This window comes from Loxodonta africana, chromosome X, assembly GCF_030014295.1.
Source record: "Loxodonta africana isolate mLoxAfr1 chromosome X, mLoxAfr1.hap2, whole genome shotgun sequence".
Taxonomy (NCBI): domain Eukaryota; kingdom Metazoa; phylum Chordata; class Mammalia; order Proboscidea; family Elephantidae; genus Loxodonta; species Loxodonta africana.
Window position 1 is genome coordinate 1,069,067 of NC_087369.1, and position 26,520 is coordinate 1,095,586.

The window sequence follows — 26,520 nt, forward strand, 5'->3', positions numbered from 1 at the left end:
TCCTACGATGGTGCCCTTTGTGTTCTGTTGTATATATGAACATACATGCTGTACATACAAGTATGTGTGTGAAAATACCTGCAGCCTAACCAGCTATGGCTGCTAACCAAAAGGTTGGCAGTTCAAATCCACCAGACGCTCCTTGGAACCTCTATGGGGCAGTTCTACTCTGTCCTATAGGGTTGCTGTGAGTCGGAATTGACTCGACGGCAGTGGGTGGTTAACCTAAATATGTATATGGGTGTAATAAAACACACCCCCTCCCCCTATTCACCATACATATCTGCCTATGTATCTGCTTGTATTTTTTTTTTCTTTTTTACTATTGTTGTAGGGTTGTATATCATAGTACGTGCTGTGGTTGCTTCTTTTTTCTCTCCCCTTGTGGGTGGTGGGGTGTGTTCCTCTAAGTGTCTTCCTTTGCCTCGGTCATGCTGTGTTAACTTCCCCTTTAGTCTTTATTTTTTAGAGCAGTTTTAGGTGGACAGTAAAATTAATCAGGGAATACAGTGTTCCCATATACCCTTCTCCCACCATACAGTGTCTCCCATTGGTAGCATCTTATATTCCTCTGTTACTTTTGTTACCAGGGATCAGCCAACATGGATACATTACTAGTAACCAAAGCCCATGGTTCTCACTGTTCCTAGTTCCCCTGGAGTCCACTTCATGCCTGTCAGAGGAGAACTGTGCTCCTCACGGTTTTCAATGGCTGATTTTTGGATATATTGCCAGGTCTTTCTTCCAAAGCACTTCTGGCTGGACTGAAACCTCTAGCCTTACAGTTAGCAGCTGAGTGCTTAACTGTTTGTACCACTCAGGGACTCCTATAGTTTACACTTGGATTAACTCTTCGCGTTGCACCTTCCTGCGGGTTTTGACAAATACATAATCACATGTGTCCGCCATTACAGTATCAAACAGAATAGGCTCTTTGAATAAAAAATCTCCAAACCCATTGTTTTTGAGTCAATTCAGACTCATAGCAACCCTTTCAGACAGGGTAGAACTGCCCCATAAGGTCCCCAAGGAGGGGTTGGTAGCTTCAAACTGCTGGCCTTCCAAGCCCTTAACCACTGCGCCACCAGGGCTCCATAAAAAAAAATCTCCAGTCACATTTTTTTTTAATTAATAAAACGCGTTGGCATCTAGTCGATTCCGACTCATAGAGACCCTATAGGACCGAGTAGAACTGCCCCATAGGGTTTGCAAGGAGCTGGTGAATTTGAACTGCTGACCTTTTAGTTAGCAGCTGAGCTGTTTAACCACTATGCCACCAGGGCTCCTTTTTAATTAATATCCCCCCCTCTACTTTTTCTGAGCACTTTTAAGGTTACAGAAAATTGAGCAAAAAGTACACAGAGTACCCACATACCCTTCTCCCCTAGCACAGAAATTCTCCTATTAGTAACATCTTGCAATTATGTGGTCCATTTCTAACAATTGAAGCCCAATATTGATACATTGTTGTTAACTAGAGTTCACAGTTTACAGGGCAAGAATAGCCCAGGGATCTACTTCTGAAAACCAGCCAGTGGAAATCCAATGGATCACAACTGATCATGGGGATTGTGCCGGACCGGGCAGTGTGTCGTTCCATCGTGCATGGGGTCACCATGAGTCGGGAGCCGATTCAGCAGCAGCTAACAATCGCTTACATCAGGGCTCGTGCTTTATGCTGTCCAGTCCTGTGAGCTTTGACAAAATAACGCCATGTGTCCACCATGACAGTATCAGGCCCATAATTCCACTGCTCTGATAATAAATTCAAGGCTCATTTTCACATTTCCATTCGTCGCCTCGTTTGCCCAGGGGCAGCCCACTCTGTGCAGGTCCTGGGCTTGGGGAGCCTTGGAGTCAGCACCCAGCTGAAGGGTCCTCATGGAGGAACACACATTTACGTGGGCAGGTGTGCAGGGAAGCTGCTCGAATGTTACAGAGACTTGGACAGGGAGCCCCGGTTCTGCCCGTGGTGGGCAGGTAGGATGTTTATAGGGGTCCACAGGGTTAGAAAGCCCCCAGCAGCCTGGAAGAGATAATTTCATCTGCTTTTTTTTTTTTCCAGACCAGTAAGGTAAACCCTCCATGAGACAGACTGACACAGTGGTCACAACAATGGGCTCCAACATACCAGTGAGCGTGACAATAGTGCAGAATCGGGCAATACTTTGTTCTGTTGTACATGGAGTTGTCGCAAGTCACAGCAGATTCATAGGCAACCAATAACAACACCCAAGGTGGGATCAGAGATTCCCCAGCTTTAGGGAATTCAAGCCTTGAGCAACTTCCTAGAGAAGGTGAATGACTCTCTAAAAAAATATTCTATCACACACGAAGAGCGGGAGCCCGTCACTGTGAATAATCGGTCGACACTGCTCGGATTTTATGTGTGAGCGAATCCAGAGTGCTCCGTGACCCCCACAGAATCCCGGAGACGTGAGTGACCCCATATGGAATCTAAGGACCCAAGTCGTATGAAAAACACAATCTGCCTGTGATAAGTTTATAAGTTTCAGCTACAAACGAAGGCACATTTATGCGATGCGGAAATTAAAGAGTCCTTACCTTCTCCGGCTAAAATGAGCTTCCAGAATCCCTTACTCTCTGCATTCAGGGTGGTGACCACCCAGATGCGGAAGCCGGGCACAGAGCCGAGGAAAATTCCCTGCTTAAGGAGTTCTTGGTGTCCTCAGCTCCGGTCAGACCAACAGGACCCTGTAACAGGGCTCAGCAAAGCACTAACTGGGAAATAGTTGGCTCAGTTGTTACAAAATTGAGCTGTTGTTTGCAAAAGGGCATGCCCAGTGCTGGGAATGTTAGAATGTGAATGTGTGAGTACGTGTGTGAGTGTGTGGCTGTCAGTGAGTGTGCGATTAGGAGGTGAGTGAGCGTGTGGGTGTACTCATCTATGAGTGTGCATGAGTGTGTATGTGTTATCAATATGTGAGTGTGTGTGAGAAGTGTGTGAGTGTGTTAGTGTGTGGGTGCAAGGGTGTGCATAAGTGTGTAGTTGTCTGCTAGTGGTTGAGTGAGTGAGCGTGTGAGTGTGAGTAGTGGGTGGGTATGGGTGTGTGTGAGTGTGGGTCTATGAGTGTGGAAGGGTGTGTGTGTGAGTTGTAGCTGAGTGAGTGTGAGTGTGTGCCTGTGCACGAGCGTGTGTGAACATGCGTGCGTGACAAGTCTGTGTATGCGTGAGTACACGCCTGTGTCTGAGGATTTTACACCTCAGAACTTTGTACAAAGCAAGTCGGTCAGCACAGCTTGACCAAGGCACCATCATAGAAGCTTTCTACACACATCCAAACACCCCGAAGGACTGAGCAACTGGGGCCGAGGGCTGGGGACCACGGTCCCAGAGGTCATCTAGGTGAATTGTCATAACATCCTTCATGAAGAGAATGTCCGACAGCTGACCGTGGTGAGTAGCATCTGGGGTCTTGAAAGCTTGCGAGTGGCCATCTAATATACATCTACTGGCCTCACCCCGTCTGGGCCAAAGGAGAATGAAGAAAACCAAAGACAAAAGGGGAAGATTAATCCAAAGGACTACTGGACCACAACTACCACAGCCTTCACCTGTCTGAGCCCAGAACTAGGTGGTGCCTGCCTACCACCACCGACTGCTCTGTCAGGGATCACAACACAGGGTCTCAGACAGAGTGGGAGAAAAATGTAGAACAAAAGTCAAATTCACAAAAAAGACCAGACATACTGGTCTGACAGAGACTGGAAGAATCCCTGAGACTATGGCTCCCAGACATCCTTCTAACTCAGAACTGAAGCCACTCCCAAAGTTCACCCTTCAGCCAAAGATTACCCAGACCAAATCAAACCCATTGCCATCGGGTCAATTCCGACTCATAGCAACCCTATAGGACACAGTAGAACTGCCCATAGAGTTTCCAAGGAGCGCCTGGTGGATTTGAACTGCTGACCTTTTGGTTAGCAACCACAGTTCTTAAGCAATATACCACCAGGGTTCCCATCAGCCAAAGATTAGACAGGCCCATAAAACAAACAACAACCCACCTGAGGAACATGGTTCTTAATTCAATCATGTTTATAAGACCAAAAGGGCAACACCTGCCCAAAAGCAAAGAGGAGAAGGCAGGAAGGGACAGGAAAAATGGCCAGATGGCAACAGGGAATTGGGGCACAGAAGGGGAAAGAGTTGGCACATTGCAGGGATTGCAACAATGTCACAAAAAATTTTGTGTATAAATTTTTGATTGAGAAAATAATTTGCCCTGTAAAATTTCACCTAAAGCACAATTTTTAAAAAATGTAAACTTAAAAAAAAAAAAAAAGACTTGGACTTAAGACTTAGAGCCTCTTGGCCCACGAAGCTCAACATTTCCTAAATCCACGGGGTTTTCTTGGCAGACATACAGACGTACAAATTTAGCCTCTAAATATTCATCTAATGAGAAGTTTTTTAATTGAAAAAAAATGTGAAAATGTAGTAAGCAGCAATGCTAAGAAAACATAGACATTTTTACGATGCGTTCTCCCTGAGTAGCCAGCGGCACCTCACTGAGGCTGGCTTATGTCTGGGAAATTTTTTTTCTGTTAAAAAACCTAATAGTTTTTTGCATGTAATTTAAGCACACCCACGATGACCTGGATAGCCCTCGTCTTGTGTGTGATAGGAGACAGACAGGAAGTGCTTTCAAACCCAAAGGTTAACTTTTCATTAAAGTGAGGACTAGTTTGTCTGGATGGATTGCTGAGCTAAGTTTTTATGGCTCAATTCTGAGCACACATAAATGCTGAGAAACTGTAATTCCAGCATAACATATATACCCTGAAAGGACTTTCTAGAGATTCTGGGCTTAAGTTAATGAGTAAATTTCTCGAGGATAACGAAAGCTATGTTTTCGATGCCTGATTTTCCTCAAGGAGATTGCCAGGCCTTTCTTTTGAGGTTCTTCTGGGTGGACTCGAACCTACATCCAGTCAAGCTTGCTAACTATTTGCTAACCATTAGTCCTGAAGTATTTCTTCCCAAATAGTTCATTAATTACAAAGGGCAAGATGGTAACTTCCCAAGTCAAGGGACTTTGTACAAAATAATGGCCTGAAGTCTTCAAAACAAAATATTGTCTGAAATATAGTGCCGGAAGATGAGCCCCATAGGATGAAAGACACTGAAAATACACAATGGCTGAAATAGCGGAGTCGAGCTACCAACAATCGTGAAGATGGCTCAGGACTAGGCAACGTTTTGTTCTGTTCTGCTCGGGTCGGAGCTGACTCGACGATAACTTTCAACGGCTCTTCCAAAAATCAAGGTTAAAATAATAATAAGGGTCTTCTTTAAGTCAAACAGTAAGTTCGTTTATCAGTAAAGAATGTCTCTGCCCTGAGCATCGTGCTCTTTTAAAGAACTACGTATATGGGATCGAACTGAGAACAGCAACCCTAAAGTTTAGATAGGAAGCTTAGGGGGCAGTGAGTAGATGTGAGTGGGGGAGGAACAACTCAGAAAAGGAGGGTGAGAATGGTCGCCCAACTCCAAGAATGTCATCCACGTCACTGAATTGTAGGTGCAGAAACTGTTGAATTGGTGAAAGGTTATCTGTGTATATTTTCAATAACGACAACAGCTACAAAATGTTTTTAAATCAAGGTGAAGAAAGACCATGAAAGGCTGAGTAATTGCTGCAGACTAGATACTAAAATCAGAGAGTGAAAGAGGGCCAGTTATTATTATTTGCAGTAGCTGTGTTCTGTAAGGTTGCCATGAACACTGACGGCAAATAAGGTATTACCACTGCGGCGGAAATACAGGGTTAGGTTCCTGTGAGCCTGTGGTCACTACATTTTCACCATCCAATCCATACGTAACCTCGTTTTGTGTGTGTTTCTCTTTAAAGAAACCTTACTTAATATATGGCGCCCTGGCGGTGCACTGATTAAGAGCTTGGCTGCTAACCAAAAGGTTGGCAGTTCAAATCCACCAGCGACTTCTTGGGAATCCTATGGGGCAGTTCTACTCTGTCCTATAGGCTCACTATGAGTCAGAATCCACTCGATGGCAACGAGTTTGGTTTTTGGTTTTTATTTACTATGTGGAGCCCCTTGGTGTTGCAAACGGTTAAGTGCCAACTACTAAAGGTTGGCAGTTCAGGCTCACTCAGAGGTGCCTTGGAAGAAGGCCTGGTGATTTGCTTCTGAAGGGTCACAACCTGGAAAACCCTATGGGGCAGCTCTACTCAGCACACACGGGGTCACCACGAGTTGGAGTCTGCTCGACAGCTACTAACAACGCTGTCTCAGGGTGGGTTCTCCAGAGAAGGAAAACCAGTAAACTGTACAAATATCTACATAGAGAGATTTGTATAAGGAAATGGCTCATGAGGGTGTAGAGGCTGGAACGTCCCAAAATCCGTGGGTCAGGCTGGAGGATTTTCCTGATTCACATAGCCGCAGGGGCTGGGAAACCCAGGACTGGCAGGTCAGAGGGCAGGGCTCCTGCTTACAGGCTGCAGAGACTGTCAGGAAATACCTCAGGTAAGCTGCTAGCTCGAGTCCCAAGAAGCAGAGGTCAGGTGAAGAGGAGGCAGCAGCAGGGTCCAGAACCAGGAAAAGCTCATGAGCCTTGCCGGAATGTCCACTTGTATTTGATGCAGGCCACATCCCAAAGGAAATTCCCCTTCAACCGATTGGTTACTCACAGCAGATCCCATCATGGAGGTGATCACATCATATCAGATCCCATCGTGGAGGTGATCGCGTCATGTCAGATCCCATGGTGGGGGTGATCACATCATCACACGACTGCCAGACTACATCATAGCTGCCAAACCACTGAGAATCGTGGCCCAGCCAAGCTGACACACAACCCTCAAGATCATGAGCTTTCAATGTCTGTTGTTGACTGAAGAATATCGACCTAGGGGAACCAAGCTAATCTAACACAGGTCTTTTCTCTGCAAGGCATGTCACACTGATCCTTGGCTTAGGATAACCACGCAGCACTTCAGCTCCATGCCTGGGGGCCTTTGAAAGAGCAAAATCACCAATAAAAAGCACAGAAATGAGAAATGTGCGTGGCACTAAACAAACCACGAAGAAGGCCCTTATCCGTTGTAGGCCAGCTGAAGCAAGAAGGAGAGCGTCGCCTTGTTCCAGCTCAGCTGGGTACGTGCATGTCCTGCTTCTCATATTTCTCACCGCTCTGAGCACACCCATGAATGACAGCCATAAATGCCATTGCTGTCAGGGACGGGACAGACCAAGCTTCGTGAGGGCCTGTAAGTCCCAGGGAAAGAGGGGGACCAGAGACAGTTAGGAAAACCTGAGGTCACACAGCGCTGTACAGTGTTCAGTCTTTCTCTGCGAAGGCCTGGCCACTGCCTGTCTGTCTCTGTTCATTCGACTGTGGGGACAGTCGGTGCAGCCTCCCCGCTTACAGCTTTGACCTGAACACATAAACCTGTCACCTGTCTTTTCAGACTGTGGTCTGGGGCAGGCACACCGAATCTCACTCGGGATTTCCAGTTCTTTGCCTCTGAACTTTAAACAGCCTTTTCTGTTATTGATTACCAGGGATGATTAGGACTGGAGATGAACAGAAAGTGAAGTGCCTCTTTGGTAGAGAACGTGGACCAGACAGAGGGGAGATAGACAGCATCTCTCTCAAACCACCATTATCCGCAACACCCACGGCTTCCTTCTGCTGGTTTCCGTGCCGCACGCAAACCCCGAAGTCAGGTACACCCCTGAGAAGGAAAACTACATCTTCCGAGAGTTACCGCATGGTGAGCAAAATTATATCAAATAAAGAGTTGGGGCACAGGGTATTTTTGGGGTGGGGAAACTGTTCTGTCTGATACCGTGATGGTGGGCAGGTGACATTACACATTCGTGAAATATCGTCAGGCTGTACAACACAGAGAATGAACCCCAAAATGAAACATAACCATTTACCTCGGAGTGGACCCCGACTCGTGGCACCCCTATCTGTGTGTGTCCGAGTAGAACTGTGCTCCACAGGCTTTTCAATAGCTGATTTTTCAGAAGTAGATTGCCAGGCCTTTCTTCCGAGGCACCTCTGGTGGACTCTAACCTCCAACCTTTCTGCTAGCAGCTGACCGTATTCACTGTTTGTGCTGCCCAGGGAATCCTTTAAAGTAGCACCCTGGTTGTATTTACTGTAAAGCTCTCCAGGGCTGGGCTTGTGGGATTGGACAGTCAGCATAAGCATGTCACCAAGATATTTAAGATGGATGTTCTCCAAATGGCTTATAAAGTGGACCTCTAAAGGTATCACTTAAAGAGCAGGGTTCCAAAATAATAGGAAAGAACCAAAAAATCATCCAAAAAAAACAAACGCATTATCGTCCAGTCAATTCTGACTCACGGCAACCCTGTTAGGGCACGGTAGAGCTGTCCCATTGGGTTTTCTAGCCTGTAATCTTTATGGGAGCAGACTGCCAGGTCTTTGTCACTTGGAGCCCCTGGGTGAGTTCAAACCACCAACGATTCAGCTACCAGCCGAGCTTTTAACCAGTGCACCACCAGGGATCCTTAACCAGATAATGTTGTTGTTGTTGTTAGGTGCCATTGAGTCGGTTCCGATTCATAGCGACCCTGTGCAAAACAGAATGAAACACTGCCCGGTCCTGAGCCATCCTCACAGTCATTGTTATGCTCGAGCCCACTGTTGCAGCTGCTGTGTCAACCCACCTCGTTGAGGGTCTTCCTCTTTTCCGCTGACCCTGTACTCTGCCAAACATGATGTCCTTCTCCAGGGACTGATCCCTCCTGACAACATGTCCAAAGTGTGTAAGACGCAGTCTCGCCGTCCTTACCTCCAAGGAGCATTCTGGCTGCACTTCTTCCAAGGCAGATTTGTTCGTTCTTTTGGCAGTCCACGGTATATTCAATATTCTTAGCCAACACCATAATTCAAAGGCGTCAACTCTTCTTCGGTCTTCCTAATTCATTGTCCAGCTTTCATATGCATATGAGACAATTAAAAACACCATGGCTTGGGTCAGGCGCACCTCACTCCTCAGAGTGACCAAACAATAATTTAGCTTAATTTGTAAAGAATATCTGCCTTGAGCATTGTGCTCTTTTAAGAACTACCTGTATGGGATCAAATTGACTAAAGTAACTGGAAAGGTTATACAGGAAGCTTAGGGGGCAGTGAGTTTATGTTAATGGAGGAGGAACAACTCAGAAAAAGAGGGTGAGAATGTTTGCACAACTTGAGAAATGTAAGCAATGTCTCTGAATTGTACAAGTAGAAACTGTCGAATTGGTGTGTGTTCTGCTGCCTATACCTTCGACAACAACAAAAATAAACAGAGAGAATAGGAAGCAGCGGGGACCGTGGACAAAGACTCAAAAAATGGAGGAATCTTACATCTTACACACCCTACGTACAAGGGTCCTTGTGTGCTCCAGGCCCTTCATTGGAAGGTCAGCATTCTGAGTCTACTGGGGACATGCAGCTGTGGACAGTACCTGAGGTGGCTGGAGCCTGCCCGTCAAAACTGTTCTGTTCACATTTAAATTGCATCTGTACCAATGGGTAACAGGCATTCTTTTTCTTCATTATTCCTCACTATGGGGGATAAAATGCATCCAAGCAAAACACACTGTTCTGAAAAGGAAGTACCCAATCAGCCTCACAAAGGGCCCCGGGTCCGACCAATCTGCTCTCCCCTAAAATCACCCTCCACCACGGCACAGCCCAGGGGGTCCAGGCAGGTGGAGAGAACTGGGTGGTGGAGCTGCAGGGCCTGGGCTGTGAGGGGGCCGCTCACACATGGCTGTCGGGACACCCAGAGCAGGGCATGGATCAGAGGAACTGTGGGGCGGCCGCCCCTACCCATACACACATACACACACACATACGCCACACGAGCCACATATAGACACCCACACACACACACACGCATGCACACGCCACACACTCATACACCCCAGGTGTGATTGCAAAGCCTTTTCTGGACCCCACAGAAAAACAACTTCGACCCAGTTCCCACCTGAAGATCTAAATGTCAGTCACCCAGCAACACTGAGGGCTTCGAGCCTGAAGGAGGGAGAAAGCACTAGAAGCACGTTTGTCCCCACTATCTACAAGCACATCAGAAACCAACTTGATCTCACGTAGTTCTCGTGCCAACGCTTTTCTTATTCCCTTTATTCCAATGGCGTGAAAAGCCAACGCAAACTCAAGGGACAGGAGGCTTCATGTGACTGAAATGAGGGTTTTCGAACTCAACTGTCTCTTAGACACAGAATCATGTCATGCGTGAAGACCCAGGAGCAGAGGTTGGGTCTCCTGAAGAAAATGTTCACGTGGCTACAAAGGGGACCTTTCTTCTTCAGAAGACCTGCTTCTTGGGGTTGGTATTTTAAAAACAGGCTTCTTTTTATCATCCAAAAGAGCCACACTTCATGTTCTGGAGATCATCCCATAGAAAGCCACCCCCCACCCTGTCTGTCTGTCTGGCAGTCTGTCCTAATGTGGTGGCTTGCGTGTTGCCGTAATACTAGAAGCTATGCCACCAGCATTTCAAAATACCAACCGGTCACATGGTGGACAGATTTCAGGTGAGCTTCCGGACTAAGAAGACGGGGAAGAAAGTCCTGATGATTTATGTCTGAACACCAGCCAGTGAAAACCCTAAGGAGCATGACAGAACATTGTCTGAGTCTTGCTTTGACAGGTCATCAGGAGGGCTCCATCTCTGGAGGAGGACACAATGCTTGGTGAAGTCGAGGGCCAGCAAGAGCAAAGGAGACCCTTGGTGAGATGGGTTGGCACAATAGCCACAATGATGGACTCAAACATGTTGTCAGTTGTGAGGATGACCCAGGGCTGGGCAACATTTTGTTCTATTGTACATGGGGTCACCATGAGTCAGAGTCAACAGCATCTATCTGTCTATCTCACCCATCCAACCATCCACCCATTCACCCACCTAACTAATCCATCCATCCATCCATCCACCCATCCCTCCATCCACCTACCATCCATCCATCCACCCCCATCCATCCATCCACCCACCCAGCATTCATCCATCCATCCATCTATCCCTCCATCCCTCCCTCCCTCCATCCATCCCTCCATCCCTCCATTCCTCCATTCATCCCTCCACCCATCCACCCATCCCTCCATCCCTCCACCCCCATCCACCCATCCCTCCATCCCTCCATTCATCCCTCCATCCATCCACCCATCCCTCCATTCCTCCATTCATCCCTCCACCCATCCACCCATCCCTCCATCCCTCCATTCCTCCATTCATCCCTCCATCCATCCACCCATCCCTCCATCCCTCCACCCCATCCACCCATCCCTCCATCCCTCCATTCATCCCTCCATCCATCCACCCATCCCTCCATCCCTCCATTCATCCCTCCATCCATCCACCCATCCCTCCATCCCTCCACCTACCCATCCCTCCATCCCTCCATTCATCCCTCCAACCCTCCATCCATCCACCCATCCCGCCATCCCTCCACCCCCATCCACCCATCCCTCCATCCCTCCATTCATCCCTCCATCCATCCACCCACCCACCATCCATCCACCCATCCACCATCCATCCATCTATCATCTGTCTATTTATCCCATGGAACAAAAAGTCCAAGAAACTACCCATCGATGCACTTGGTGACAGAAATGATGGTCCCTGTGTGCACCTCGACAGCCCTGGGTTTTTTTTGTGTCGTTTGTGTGCACATAAGAAGGTGGTCTCCATGCACCCTGGCTGTCCTTCTTCAAGATTTTTGTGGACAGCACCAGACAGGAGGAGGTGCAATCTGAGAGCAAGGAACCCCCAAACCAATGAGGTCTTCCACCTACAATGGCCCCACCGTCAAACCCTGGAATGGAAATGTCCTGGGAATAAAACTGGACCCAGGGAGCCCTTTGGTCTGGCAGTGGGGGTCTTCAGTGCCCCAGACAGCAGCATCATGGGTCCTGGATGGTGCTGACCGCTGGGGCATCTCCTTTGGTCCTTTACCACCAACGTTGACCCTGCTTTTGGCTCTGGAGGGGGCACTCTCTCATAGCATCAAGTATGCATCGTCATCTACCACAAATGAAAAGCCACCCAGGGTGACCATATCACTGTGTTGGGGGGGCCGAAGAGGATGCAGGCCAGGACCCAGGGCCTCTCCCATCTGCATCTGTGGGCACAATGGGCCTGTCATGGGTGCCTCCACCTTGACCTTGACCAGCTGGACCACGGGCACCTCCTCCAGGGCACAGTCCTCCTCTTCATTCTCCACCTTATTCACAGGGGCCACGTTCTCAGTGAACTTGATCCACTCCTGCAGGGATGGAACATTCTGGCTTAAATCCCGTGAACACACCAAACAGCAGTGTGTCTTACCGCAATGCATGCCCCAAACACGAACCCCTAGCACTTTTTTTTTTTAGTGCATGCAAAATTTTGATATATTCTTCTGTTCTAATTAAAAAAAAAAAGTTCTAAATCTCCATTTTCCAAGCATAGACTCAGTGAGTGATTAAAGGTAAACCAGTTGCCGTGAAGTTGATCCCGACCCACAGCGACCCTCATGTGTGTCAGAGTAGAACGGTGTCCCACAGATCACCAGGCCTTTCTTGCAAGGCACCTCTAGGTGTTTTTGAACCGCCAAACTTTCAGTTGTAGCTGAACACTTAGCCATTTGTGCCACTCAGGGACTTTTTGATTAAATCTACCCTAATGCTAATACCACCACCCCTCTGTCAGTCTGTCACACTGTGGTGGCTTTCATGTTGCTGTGAGGCTGGAAGCTAGGCCACCAGTATTTCAAATACCAGCAGGGTCACCCGTGGTGGGCAGGTTTCAGCAGACCTTTCAGACTCAGACTAGGAAGAAAGGACTGGTGATTTACTTCTGAAAATCAGCCAATGAAAACCCTACAGGTCACAACAGAACAGTAATATAGCGCTGGTAATACGAGCCCCTAGGTTGGACGTCACTCAGAATACACACTGGTCACCACAATGGACTCAGGCAGACCAAGGATCATGAAGATGGTGCAGGACCGGAGAACGTTTCCTTCTGTTGTGCACGGGGTGGCCAAGAGTCAAAGCTAACTCATTGACAACCAACAGCACAATGCTAACACATTCAATCCAGTCATGCAGGTATTTGGTTAAGAAGAGGATTCAGGTTGCCCTTGTTGAGTCATTGTCATTGCGTAGCTGTATTTTTGAGGACCCCAGCTAAGCAACTATGTATTTAAAATTACTCCTAAAGTAAAATACAAATTCTCATGGAATCTGGACTTTCTGGAGATGTGGAGGTTGGATGAACCCCTGAAACCATTGCCCTGAGATAATCTTTAAACCTTAAACCTGAAGTCTTCTTAAAACCAAACAATAGTTTAGCTTAACTAGGAAAAAAAAGTCTGCCTCGAGCACTGTGCTCTTTTAAGATCTACCTACATAGGGACAAATTGACAACAGCAACTCAAAACGTTAGATAGGAAACTTGGGGGGCAGTGAGTTTATGTTAATGGGGAGGAGCAACTCAGAAAAGGAGGGTCAGAATGGATGCACAACTCAATGAATGTCATCAAGGTCACTGTACTGTACGTGTAGAAAATGTTAAATTGGCTTATGTTCTCCTGTCTATATTCTTAGAAACAAGAAAAAACAAAATAAACTATGTAAAAATAAAATACTTCCAAGATAAAATGAGTAAATGAGTAAACCAAGTTTCTCTACCAAGTTAGGGAAGCTAGGTTATGAATTTTGTAAAAAGTAGCACGTTCTATAGGGAACTTTACCGTCAGATCACAATGGCATTCAATTCTTGTAGGTTGCCTCAAGACTGTGACCAGGTATGCACACATAGCAAAAAGAGGATGTAAGGACTGTAAAATCAAGTGTATAGTATATTTTAATTTTATTTTAAAAACCATAAATTCTAAAATTTATAGTAAATTTATATTTAGAAAAACAAAATCACCCCACGGAAAAGCACCCCTGGACTTGTTACAAGCTGGCCAAGTGTCCAGTACTGCCCCTTTCCTCAGAGGGTTGCCAGCAAACATCCTTGGGGATGAGGCAGACTCCCTTGGGAAGGCTATTCCCGTTGGAGCAGAAAAGCCCCCTTCTTCAGTAACTTTCCACAAAGTGTACACCATGTTTGCTGTTGCGGTTAGCTGCTGTCAGTTGATCCCAACTCACGGCAACTCCGGGCACAACAGAACAAAACGCTGCCCAGTCCTGTGCCATTCCCGTGACTGGTCGTGAATCAGACTACTGTGATTTATAGGGTTTATTGTTGGCTGATCTCCACAAGCAGAATGCAGGCCTTTCTTCCTAGTCTTAGTCTGTACCTCAGCTAAAACCTGTTCACATCATAGCAACAAGCAAGCCTCCACCGACCGAGGGGTGGAGGCAGCACATCAGGTGCATTGGCTGGGAATTGAACCTGGGTCTCCTACATGGAAGAAGAGAATTCTACCACTGAACCACTATTGCTTCACCATAAGCAACTGAATAACCAGGTATAATCAACGAAGATAGAGGGAAAAGACAAGATGGAGAATGGAGGTTGAAAACAAGATGGAAGGCAGGGACAAGATGGAGGATGGAGGGTGGAGACAAGATGCAAGGTGGAGGCTGGACAGAGGGTGGAGGCAGAAAACAAGATGGAGGGTGGAGACAAAATGGAGGATGGAGGGTGGAGACAAGATGAAGGTTGGAGATAAGAGATGGAGAGTGGAGATAAGATGGAGGGTGGAGACAAGATGGGGGTGGAGACAAGATGAAGGTTGGAGATAAGATGGAGGTTGGAGATAAGATGGAGGGTGGAGACAAGAATGAGGGTGGAGAATGTAACATATATATGATGTTATGTGTGTGCTATGTTTGTGCAGGCAAGGTGGAGGGTGGAGATGGGATGGAGAGTGGGACAAGATGAAGGATGGACACAAGATGGAGGGTGGAGACAGGATGGAGGGTGGAGAATGTAATATATGTATATATGATGTTATGTGTGTAATTACATGTGTTGATTTTTTAGTTTGTAGTTGCCGTCTGCTTGACAGCAACTAACCACAATAATAACAAGCAAGCCTCCTGAGTTGAGAGAAGAGAAGACAAAGCAAGATCACTGTTACCTGGAAGTTCCCTCTGTGGTCCTCAAAAAGCCCGGGAAAGGTGAATTTTGGGTCTGGCACGCTGGGCATGAGGAGATTCTTCACTCTGAAATGGGCATGGAGAGTCTGGCCAGACAGGCTGGCGCCCCAACATGGCTCTGGACCCATTGTGGTGCACAGACCCCAAGAGGGGTGAGGACATTACAGACCTGCTTCCCAGCGACGCAGCACCCGGACCCCAAGTTCAGGGTGGTTGCTCCCCTCAATGCTCCCACACCGTCCCCAGGCTCTTGACATCCACTGGTGCCCCTGCTTCACTGTGCTCTCTGGGACACACAGCCACGTTCTTCGTACAGTGTAAACCAGTTACCGTGGAGTAGATTCCAGAGTAGAACTGTGCGTCATGGGATTTTTAGGGGTAGGTCACCACACTTTTCTTCTGAGGCACCTCTGGGTGGACTCAAACCTCCAATCTTTCAGCTAGCAGCCGAGCATGTTAAACGTTTGCACTGTCCAAAAAAAGCTCATTGTGTTGACTGGATTCCAACTCATAGCAACCCTATAGGACAGAGTAGAACTGCCCCATAGGGTTTCCAAGGAGCAGCTGGTGCATTTGAACTGCTGACCTTTTGGTGAGCAGCTGGGCTCTTCACCAGGGCACCACCAGGCACTGTCCAAACCAAACCAAACCCAGTGCCGTCGAGTCGATTCCAACTCATAGCGACCCTATAGGACAGAGTAGAACTGCCCCATTGAGTTTCCAAGGAGCGCCTGGTGGATTCGAACTGCCGACCCTTTGGTTAGCAGCCATAGCACTTAACCACTACGCCACCAGGGTTTCCGGCACTGTCCAGGGAGTCCCAAAAACCAGATTCCATTGAGTCAACTCTGACTCTTGTTGGCCCCAGGTGTGTCAGAGTAGAACTGTGCTCCATGGGGTTTTCAATGGCTGACTTTTCAGTAGATTGCCAGGCCTTTCTTCTGAGGCACTGCTGGGTGGACTCGAACCTCCAACCTGTCATTTAGCAGCCGAGCGTGTTCACCCTGTGCGCCGTCCAGGGGCTCCTTGGGCAATGCATTGATTTCACTGTTCACTGTTCATTTTGAACAGGGTGTTCCCTTGAAGATAGAGCAAGTGTTGGGTTTTTCCAAGAAGACTGTCCCTCAGTTTCCCCCAGTGGATGACTTTCGCATTCAAACACCGGACTCGTTAGCAGATGCTGCACCTGACAGCTTGGCCTCCTGGCAGCCAACCGTCTTATCTGATTACCTTATTTCCTCCCTGGCTGAGCAGCATTTGGGCTGATTAAAGAGATGGAAGTGGACTGAAGAAGCTTGCCTGATCTGCGAGAGATTAAATGAAGGCAGCACTAACCCTACACTGTATGAAACTATGCCAGGAAACACTGGAAGTTGGCTAACTCAGCCCAGCTCAGACCCAACGTGATTCCTCTCAAATGGAGGTCTGTCTTTCTCTCCTTGTCACTCAGCTTGTTGCTATGGAAACCTGATCCCAAGAAACAAAGATGGCACCAGCAACACAGGACATGAACAGCTCCCAATGTCGTAAACAGCCAAGAGCTTAGGCTTCACTTAGGCTTAAACAGAAATGGAAACAACGCCAAAACACAAACCTGTTGTCATCAAGTCGATTCCGACTCATAGCGACCCTATAGGACACAGTAGAACTGCCCCGTAGGGTTTCCAGGGAGCGGCTGGTAGATTCCAACTGCTGACCTTTTGGTTAGCAGCCTGAGCTCTTAACCACTGTGCCACCAGGGGCTCCAGAAATGGAAATCATGATGATTAAAATGTCATAAGGAAGGTAAAAAAAAAAAAAAAGAAAGGAAACTATTCAATATTTTTGAAAAGTTCTCTTATGGCCTCAAAGAGTATTGGTTTTTTGTTTTGTTTTGTTTTTTTGTCTATAAATGTACAGACAAAACCTGAGAGGTTTTTCTTATACAACTCTATTTTCCACCTTCGCCAAATTGCCCGCTGTAATTGATCTCAATCAAAATTAAAATGTATTTTTATCTCCTGTTACATGCAGAGAATGAGGGTAGGAAGGACGAAGCTGAGTCAGGCTCTGTGTCTGAAACACGCTAACCCTCTAGAGGAACCCTGGTGGCACAGTGGTTAAGAGCTCGGCTGCTAACCAGTCAGTCAGCAGTTCAAATCCACCAGCCGCTCCTTGGGAACCCGATGGAGCAGTCCTACTTTCTCCTATATGGTCGCCGTGAGTCGGAAGCAGCTCGAGGGCAACGAGTTTGGTTTGGTTTAATCCTCTAGCAGGAGTCCCCGGGTGGGGTCAACGGTGAGCATGCTCAGCTGTAACCAAAAGGTTGGAGGATTGAGTCCACCCAGTGGGTCCTCAGAAGAAAAATCATCCATCGAAAACCCTATGGAGCCCAGCCCTGCTCTGACATACAAGGGGTCACCATGGTCAGGGTCGACCCGACGGCAACTGGTTTAGCCTTCTAGCAGATGCTCGACACACATACGTTTTACTGCGTCCACAAGACCCTTTCTGAAATAATATTCCCAATATCCCTGTGTCTTTAGCATTATCTGAAAACCCTGGTGGCTCAGCGGTTAAGAGCTCAGGCCAAAAGGTCTCCAATTAGAATCCACCCACTGTCCATCCATCCATCCCTCCTTTCAAACCTACGCATTCAGCCACCCATTTACTCATCCATCTATGCACCCATCCACCTACCCATCCATCCATCTATGCACCCATCCACCTACCTGTCCATCCATCTATGCACCCATCCACCTACCCGTCCATCCATCTATGCACCCATCCACCTACCCATCCATCCATCTATGCACCCATCCACCTACCCGTCCATCCATCTATGCACCCAACCACCTACCCATCCATCCATCTATGCACCCATCCACCTACCCATCCATCCATCTATGCACCCATCCACCTACCCGTCCATCCATCTATGCACCCAACCACCTACCCGTCCATCCATCTATGCACCCATCCACCTACCCATCCATCCATTTATGCACCCATCCACCCATCTAAGCCACTCCTTGGAAACCGTATGGGCCAGTTCTACTCTGTCCTGAAGGGTCGCTATGAGTCGGAATCGACTCGATGGCAATGGGTTAACATTATCTGCCTCTCAGCTTTCATTGGCCATTGGCAACAAAGTGGGCAGTGATGGGGCGTGAGACTCAGCTGAACCACCCCACCAGGCAACTGGTCTTTCTTCCAACTTCATGGACATGTTGTAAGCCAAGCCGTCTGCCCTCGTCCTTAGGAGGCCCGCAGAGGGATCCTTACCTCTGCCGTTTCCACAGGAACAGAAGAAGAACACACACAGTGAGGAGGGTCACCAGAATAGCGATCAAGACAAACCTTGGGAAGGACGTTTCCTCCTGCAGGCACGTATCTGAAACAAAACAGGATGGCCACTGTCAGGTTTCAACCTGGTATTGGAACTCATCCTACCCCCGTTGTTTTCATTTATGAATGCCACCATCAGCAAAACTTCATGGCTGTGGAAATATCTTTTTTTTTTTTTCAAATTGTATTTTAGATGAAGGTTTACAGAACAAACCAGCTTCTCATTAAACAGTTAGTACATATATTCTTTTCTAATACTGGTTGCCAGCCCCATGACATGTCAACACTCTCCCCTTCTCTACCTTGGGTTCCCTGTTACCAGCTTTCCTGTCCCCTCCTGCCTTCTAGTCCTTGCCCCTGGGCTGGTGTGCCCCTTTAGTCTCGTTTTATGGGCCTGTCTAATCTTTGGCTGAAGGGTGAGCCTCAGAACTGCCTTCACTACTGAGCTAAAAGGGTGTCCGGGGGCGGTACTCTCAGGTTTCTCCAATCTTCATTAGGCCAGTAAGTCTGGTCTTTTTTTGTGTGAGTTAGAATTTTGTTCTACATTTTTCTCCAGTTTTGTCCAGGACCCTCTATTGTGATCCCTGTTAGAGCAGTCAGTGGTGGTAGCCAGGCAACATTTAGTTGTGCCGAACTCAATCTGGTAGAGGTTGTGTGTGGGTAATATCTTGGAAAGGGAGACTGATTGAGTCTACAGACAGGCACACGCTGCGTTGGCATCCCCACAAGATGGTGTTGGCTCAACTCACTGCCCAGGGAACCGACTATGGCCAAGGGAGAAAAGGGGTGTTGGTGGTGGAGAGAGATTTTAGGACCCTGACTTCTCCTCTGTTCTCTGGCTAAAAGCCTACTAGGGTGTTGCTTGGGCATAGGGACATCCACTGAAGACACGTGAAGGATGGCAGGCTGGAGGAGAGGAGTGTCGCTCACCCCAAAAGGGTTCATGGTTTGCACACCCAGGGACGCCTTGCACAATATGGAAGATAGCCAAGCAGCAGGTATCCATATTGTGAAAGTCACTGATTTCATTGTTCATTTTGAACAGGGGGTTCCCTTGAAGACAGGGTAACCGTTGGCTTTTTCCAAGAAGGCCGTCCCTCAGTTTCCCCTGGGGATGATGTGGGCTCTGTATCCAAACACCAGATGAGCCACGGTGCTATGACTTGCTGCCCGCCCTCAAGACAGTCAATGCCTTTATCTGATGGATTCATTTCCTCCCTCCTGTCTCTGAGCTCCTTACTGATAGCATATATTTGAGCTGGTAAAAGCAATAGACGTGGGCTGGAGAGGCACACTGATTTGCAAGAGATTAAATGAAGTGTGCACCTTAGCACCATATTAAACTACACCAAAAAGCCTTTGAAGCTGACGGTTCACTCATGGGACCGGCATCAGTTGGTGACCTGCTGAAGGTCAGCCAAGCCTGTGTTGGGTCCCAGGAACAGGGAGATGAGTGAAGCATGACCCTTCACTCAAAGAACTGAACCTAAGGATGCCATACATCATCCTGTTTGCAGGGGCCCAACCCAAGTGCATCGTTCATTTTCAGGTACATGTTGAGTTGTTCGTTGGACGTCTCAGCATCGACGTCCTCCAGGAACTTCAGGGTAAATTTATCCAAAATGGCACTGCTTCCCCACCAAGCCCTCTTTTCTTTGGTCATTCCCTGGGGGAAGCTCTGCTGTCTGCTCAAGGCAGAGCCTGGAGCTATCCCTGGCATCCTCCTCCACCCTGTGAGTGGGCAATCTTTCTTAACAGCACCTGAGCATTGTGGCACTTTGCTCCCAATGGCTTTATCCTGCTCAGAAAGCTCTTCTTGGTGTGGTTCTGTTCCCGCCTTTCTCCTCCACTCATCATTGTCCAGCCATGGCTTGAGATATGGTGACAGAAGTTTGAACGAAGGGACAGATAGATCTCTACCTTCCCTTGGTGTAAAACTCTGAGTTCTGTTTCTTCTCTCTCCTCTCCTCCCTTTTTGGAAATGCACCATCTGTTTATACACACAACCAGCCACCCACTCATCCACCTACCTGTGCTTCTATCCATCTGTCCCTTCACCCATCCACATACTCACCTACCTATCCACGATCTATCCACTCACACGGTCTTTCACCTAACCACCAACCCATCTATCCATCCACCTATCCATCCATCCATTTTTTTTACCTACTTATCAAGCCACCCACCCATCCAGCCACCCATTTACTCATCCATCCATCCACCCATCTATGCATCCATCCATTCTTTCACCTACCCATCCATCCATCCTCTCATACGTTCATCTGCCCATCCATCCTTTCATCTACCTACTCATTCAGCCATTCATTTACTCATCTATCTACCCACCCATCCATCCACCTACCCATCTATCTATTTTTCACCTACTCCTCCACACACACACCCTCCAGCTACCCATTTATTCATCCATCTAGCCACCCATCCATCCATCCATCTATCCAATCATTCTTTCACCTACCCATCCAACCACCCATTCACCCATTCATCCTCTACCTACCCATCCATTCATCCATTTTTTCACCTATCCATTCAGCCACCCAACCACCCTCCAGCCACCTATTTACTCATCCACCCACCCATCCACCCATCCAGCCACCCATCCATTCTGTATATAATTACATGGTTTCTATCATGGATGGAAAGGCACATAGACTGGAGTCTAAAGCCCAGCTTGACAACTAACTAACTGTGTATCTTTGGACAAATCACTTTACCTCACTTAATTTTATCGTCAACAAAATCATACTACTGTAACAGCATTGAAGGCTTGTTTCAAAGATGATAAGAGCTAATCTATATAGCAGCAGGTCCAAATCAGGCTTTTAGTAAATGATACTTGTTATTTTGTTGCTGTGTTCCTAGAAGTAAAAAATATATATATAATTACGTCAGTGAGGAAGGCTGCCTGCAGAGAGAAACACTGAGAGGAATCACTTTCAGATTCACCTTTGGTACCAAGATCATTCACGGTTTTCACTTGTCGTCTACTGGTGCCCCCACCCCTGCCTGCCCTCGCCACAAAGGTGCGAGACACGGCTGTGTAACAAACATCACCTTTCTGCTCTCCCCCCTGCCACTGGGTCACTTCCGACCAGTCACTGGGGTACGTCTCTGGGCCATATCTGGACTCCATGGTTTTCACTCTGGCGCGGAAATAGTAGCATTTATCAGTATCCAAGTTTTCTATTGCAATGCTGCAGGTTCTCCGCTCCGTAGACTGCAGAAAAAATAGACATGTGAGGGGTGTCATGATCTAGCCTTCTTATCTTAGCACCAGGAATCCACAAGGCTCTTACTGCGGGCATTAGTGGTACAGACATTCACGTTCCGCTGTTTCCCATCCTTCCTTCATCCCCACCTTCACATCTCTTCAGCGAAAACACATCGATGAAGCACCTCGACCCCCTCCTCTCCTCCACCCTGAGAATCCTTTATAACAAATAACTGCTTTTGAAGAATGACTTAGAGACAAGTACTTCCTTTTAGGAAAACAAATGGTTTGTTACAATTATAAAAGTAACACCTTTATTTCTGAGACCTTAGAAAACATTCAAGACAAAAGGGGAACCATTAAAAAAAAAAAAAAACTTTCTTATTGAAGTGTGGAGCAGAACTCAAATTCTTAAAAAGTCCAGACTTACTGGAACAGTTTAGACTAGAGGACTCCCCAAGGCTACCACCCCAAGATACTCTAAACTTTGAACCAAAACTACTCCCTGAGGTAACCTTTTAGCTAAATAACAGATTGGCTCATAAAATAAAGACTATCACCTGTGAATACTGTGCTCCTTAAAAAAAAAAAAAAATCCATATGAGATAAAAAAAATGAAACCTATTGCCATCTAGTTGATTCCAACTCACAGTGACCCTATAGGACAGAGTAGAACTTGCCCATAGAATTTCCAAGGAGCGGCTGGTGAATTCAAACTGCGACCCTTTTGGTTAGCAGCCAAGGTCTTAAGCACTGAGCCACCAGGGCTCAATTACTCTAAAGCAAAGATGAGAAAGTAAGGGGGCAGGGTAACCAGATTACTGGAAAAGAAATATCCAGAACTACATCAGTGAGAATGTTAGCACATTGTAAAAACGTAACCAACCTCCCTGCACAATGTATGTAGTAATTGTTAAATGGGGACCAAATCTGCTGTACAAACTTTCACCCAAAACACAGGAAAACGTTATCTAAAAAAAAAAATCTTGTTTTAGCTCCAAGACATGGGCACCATGGGCAAGTTGATGTTATCTATTTCCTCCCAGAAGTACTCATAATGAAAATGGGGTTATATTTTCCCTGCAACTGTGTGTCTTTTTTAATGCAATGTTTCATCGTATGCGTTTTCTCTTGTCTAAATATTCACCCATGTTGTCGTTAGCCGTTAGCCGCAATAGAGTCTGCGCTGATTTTGACGACCCCACGCACAACAGGGCAAGATATTCCCTAGCTTTGCTTCATTTCCATGATCAGTTGTCGACTGAACTACGCGACACCCAAGGTGTTAACAGTGACATAAAATTCAGTTTTCCATTGATCTGCTCACACGCTCAAATCTCAAGCTTGTTCCTCTGTGTCTAAAACACAAAGGAGGCATCTGTTGCAGGGAGTGATTTCCCAATGGGAGGGTGTTATGGGTTGAATTGTGCACCCCGCAAAATATGTGTTGGAAACCTAACGCCCATACCCGTGGTTATAATCCTGTCGTTTGGAAATAGCATCTTCTTACACTAATTAGATCATGGCGGGGGGGGAGGTGGGTTCTAAATCTAATCACTTCTGAGTTAGAAGAAGAACAGATTAGACACAGAGACACAGAGATTCTATTTGAGAACAGAGGAAGATTTATCTACAAGTCCAGAAACTCCAAGGATTGGTGGCTCAGTGGTTAACAGCTCAACTGCTAACTAAAAGGTTGGCAGTTTAAGCCACCAGTCACTCCTTGGAAGCCCTATGGGGCAGTTCTACTCTGTCCTATAGGGTTGCTATGAGTCGGAATCTACTTGATGGCAAAGGGTTCGAAGCTGAAATAGACAAAGAAGGACCTCTCCCTAAAGCCACACCATGAATTTGGACTTCTTGCCTCCTGAATTATGAGAAAATAAATTTCTGTTTTTATCCACTGGTGGTATTTCTGGTACAACAGCTCTAGGGAACTGACACAGGTGGGGACAGGGAAAAGCTGTGAGTGATTGAATGAACAATCGGACAATGGCTAGAACATATACAAAAATACAACTGACTCGCAGCCTGCAGCAGTCAGCCTAGGAAAGCAAGCAACGATCTCTGTAACAATGAGCCCGAAATGGCCAAGGCCTGATTTATAACTGACCCGTTGCTATCAAGTCTTTTCCAACTCACAGGGACCCTATAGGACGGAGTAGAACTGCCACGTAGGGTTTCCAAGGCTGTAAATCTCTATGGAAGCAGACAGTCACATCTCCCTCCCGCAGAGCTGCTGGTGAGTTCGAACCACCAACCTTCTGGTTAAGAGCTTTAACCACTGCACCATCAGGTCTCCTTGATTAGTAGCTGACACTCACTTAATTCTTATCCCCCCTTCCAATGTAAGTCCAGCCAATGAAAGTCAAATTCGCTCCCCTAACCAATAACATAGAAGCCCTAGTGGCACAGTGGCTAAGAACTACGGCTGCTAACCAAAAGGTTGGCAGTTCGAATCCACTAGCTGCTCCTTAGTAACCCTGTGGGGCAATTCTACTCTGTCCCATAGGGTCGCTATGAGTCAGAATTGACTCAAAAGCAATGTTTTTTTTTTTTTTAACCAATAACATAAAATGCCCCACTTCCAGTTAGCCCACTTCTAGCTTCCCCATGGCAACAGCGTCCGTTCAGGGCATACAGGAAGCCTTCCCTTTGTTCCCTCAGAAAACCCTGTCTTTGAAATTCTGCTGAACACAAGTGATGTTGGTCTTGTTACAGCCAAGCTCTGTATACATAGTCTTGTTGGTTCTTACTTAGGTGGTGTTTCTCTGTTGCCATAGTCAAGTGGGATTAGGTATTGATCTTGATGGAAAGATGGAATGGAGTGCAGTGGGGTCCAGAGAGAGGGGAAAGGGGGTTTGGGGGGAAATACGGAACCCCACAAGGACAAGGTGGGGTACTCTCTGTCTTAGTTGTCGAGTGCTGCAGCCATAGAAATGGCAAGTGAATGGCTTTAAGGAACAGAACTTCATTCTCTCACCGTCCAGTAGGGGAAGGCTTTCTCTCTCTGTCGGCTCTAGGGGGAGGTCTTTGTCTAGCTTCTGTAATGTTCTTATCGGCGTACCTTGGTGATCGCCATGTGTCATCTACCTTTCCCCATCTGTGTTTGCTTCTCTCTGTGCCTAATCTAGAGCTCGGCTGCTAACCAAAAGGTCGGCAGCTCGAATCCACCAGCCGCTCCTTGGAAACCCTGTGGGGCAGCTCTACCCCGTCCTATAGGGTCACTAAGAGTCAGAATCAACTCAATAGGAATGGATTTGGTTTTTCAGCTTGGTGCCTAATCTGCTCCTTTTATATCTCAGAAGAGATTGACTTAAGATACACCCTACACTAATACTATCTCATTAGCAAAACAAAGAACCTATTTCCAAATGGAATTACAATGTCAGGTGTAGGGCTTAGGATTTATGACATGTATTTGGGGGGACACGATACCAATCCATGACAGGCATGAACTCCTCATCCCTGAAAGCACACCGCAGCACTCACCTCCCACTCGGAATCAAAGTTGCTCTTGTATTGGATTTGATATAGGAGACCGTTGTAGGAAAGGTTGGAACACCTGACAGTGACTGTCTCCTGTCGCCACAGGAAGGTCAAGTCTTTCGGAGAGCTGGGTTTCACTAAGAAGGGAGGAAGACCAAAGAAGAAATGACACCTTTGAATTACGGTGTAGGCGAAGGATATTGAATATACCATGGACTGCCAAAAGAACATACAAATCTGTCTTGGAGGAAGTACAACCAGAATGCTCCTTACAAGCGAGAATGATGAGACTTGGTCTCACATACTTTGAACATGTTATCAGGAGGGACCAGTCCCTGGAGAAAGATATCATGCTTGGTAAAGAAGAGGGTCAGCGAAAAAGAGGAAGACCCTCAATGAGATGGGTTGACACACTGGCTGCAAGAACAGGCTCAAACATAACAACGATTGTGAGGATGGCGCAGGACCAGGCAGTGTTTCGTTCTGTTGTGCATAGGGTCGCTATGAGCCGGAATCAACTAACAACAACAACAAGGAAAAGCAATAGAACCATCACCTCCTTGACAGATAAACATGTCACCTCTTGAAAACCAGTGTCGTATTTGCGTAGACACACTTTCTTTAATCGCTACCACAACGGGGCATACCCATGATCGTGAGGCTGGCACAGGACCAGCCAGTGTTTTGTTCTGTTGTGCGTGGAGTCGTCATGAGTCAGAGCTGGCTCGAGAGCGACTAAGAGCAACGACACTTTCTTCTGCCTGCATCAACCCTTCCTTTAAGGGGCATCCTTACTACCTTGGAGGAATTTTCGGTTTACTTCTCTTTATTACCTTTAACCAACCAGCGGCCATTGAGTCGATTCCAACACATGGCGGCCCCGTGTGTGTCAGAGTAGAACTGGGCTCCACAGGGTTTTCAATGGCTGATTTTTCAGAAGTAGATCACCAAGCCTTTCTGCTTGAGGGACCTCAGGATGGACTTCAAACTCCAACCTTTCAGTTAGCAGCTGAGCACACTAACCCTTTGTGTCACGCACAGGCTTCTCATTATCTTAAGAGTGAAAGTTTTTAGCCAGGAATTCAAAGATCTGTAGGCGTATAATGGAAGAGACTCTGTCAAACTGCGTGAAACACTCCTGTACCTGGGCACCTATGAGTGATTTATTAAGGAGGGGTCTATAGCTTCCATCAGACTCTGAAGGGAATCTGTGGCCCCTCCGCCTCAAAAAAGAACCTCTGCTTTACAGAGTTCTAAAATGATGAGTAAATATCGTAGAGAATTTAATGCATGTGTGCAGTTTTTCCTCACTCAAGACTGACCAAAAAAATCCATTGCCATCAAA

General features: G+C 47.0%; 1 protein-coding gene across 1 annotated transcript in view; it reads right to left on the bottom strand.

Annotated features, from left to right (window-relative positions):
• Nucleotides 1-11,551: 11,551 nt before the first annotated feature.
• The window catches only part of LOC100663851 (cytokine receptor like factor 2), a 42,069-nt gene continuing 27,100 nt past the window's right edge, over nucleotides 11,552-26,520 (bottom strand). Inside the window, exons 4-8 of the mRNA XM_064277863.1 lie at nucleotides 25,179-25,312; nucleotides 21,530-21,692; nucleotides 18,395-18,503; nucleotides 15,112-15,196; nucleotides 11,552-12,300 (exon numbers count right to left, since the gene is read on the bottom strand). Coding sequence (XP_064133933.1) covers nucleotides 12,034-12,300; nucleotides 15,112-15,196; nucleotides 18,395-18,503; nucleotides 21,530-21,692; nucleotides 25,179-25,312 — 758 coding nt within the window. The 3' untranslated portion in view covers nucleotides 11,552-12,033. The remainder of the gene's footprint in view (nucleotides 12,301-15,111; nucleotides 15,197-18,394; nucleotides 18,504-21,529; nucleotides 21,693-25,178; nucleotides 25,313-26,520) is intronic.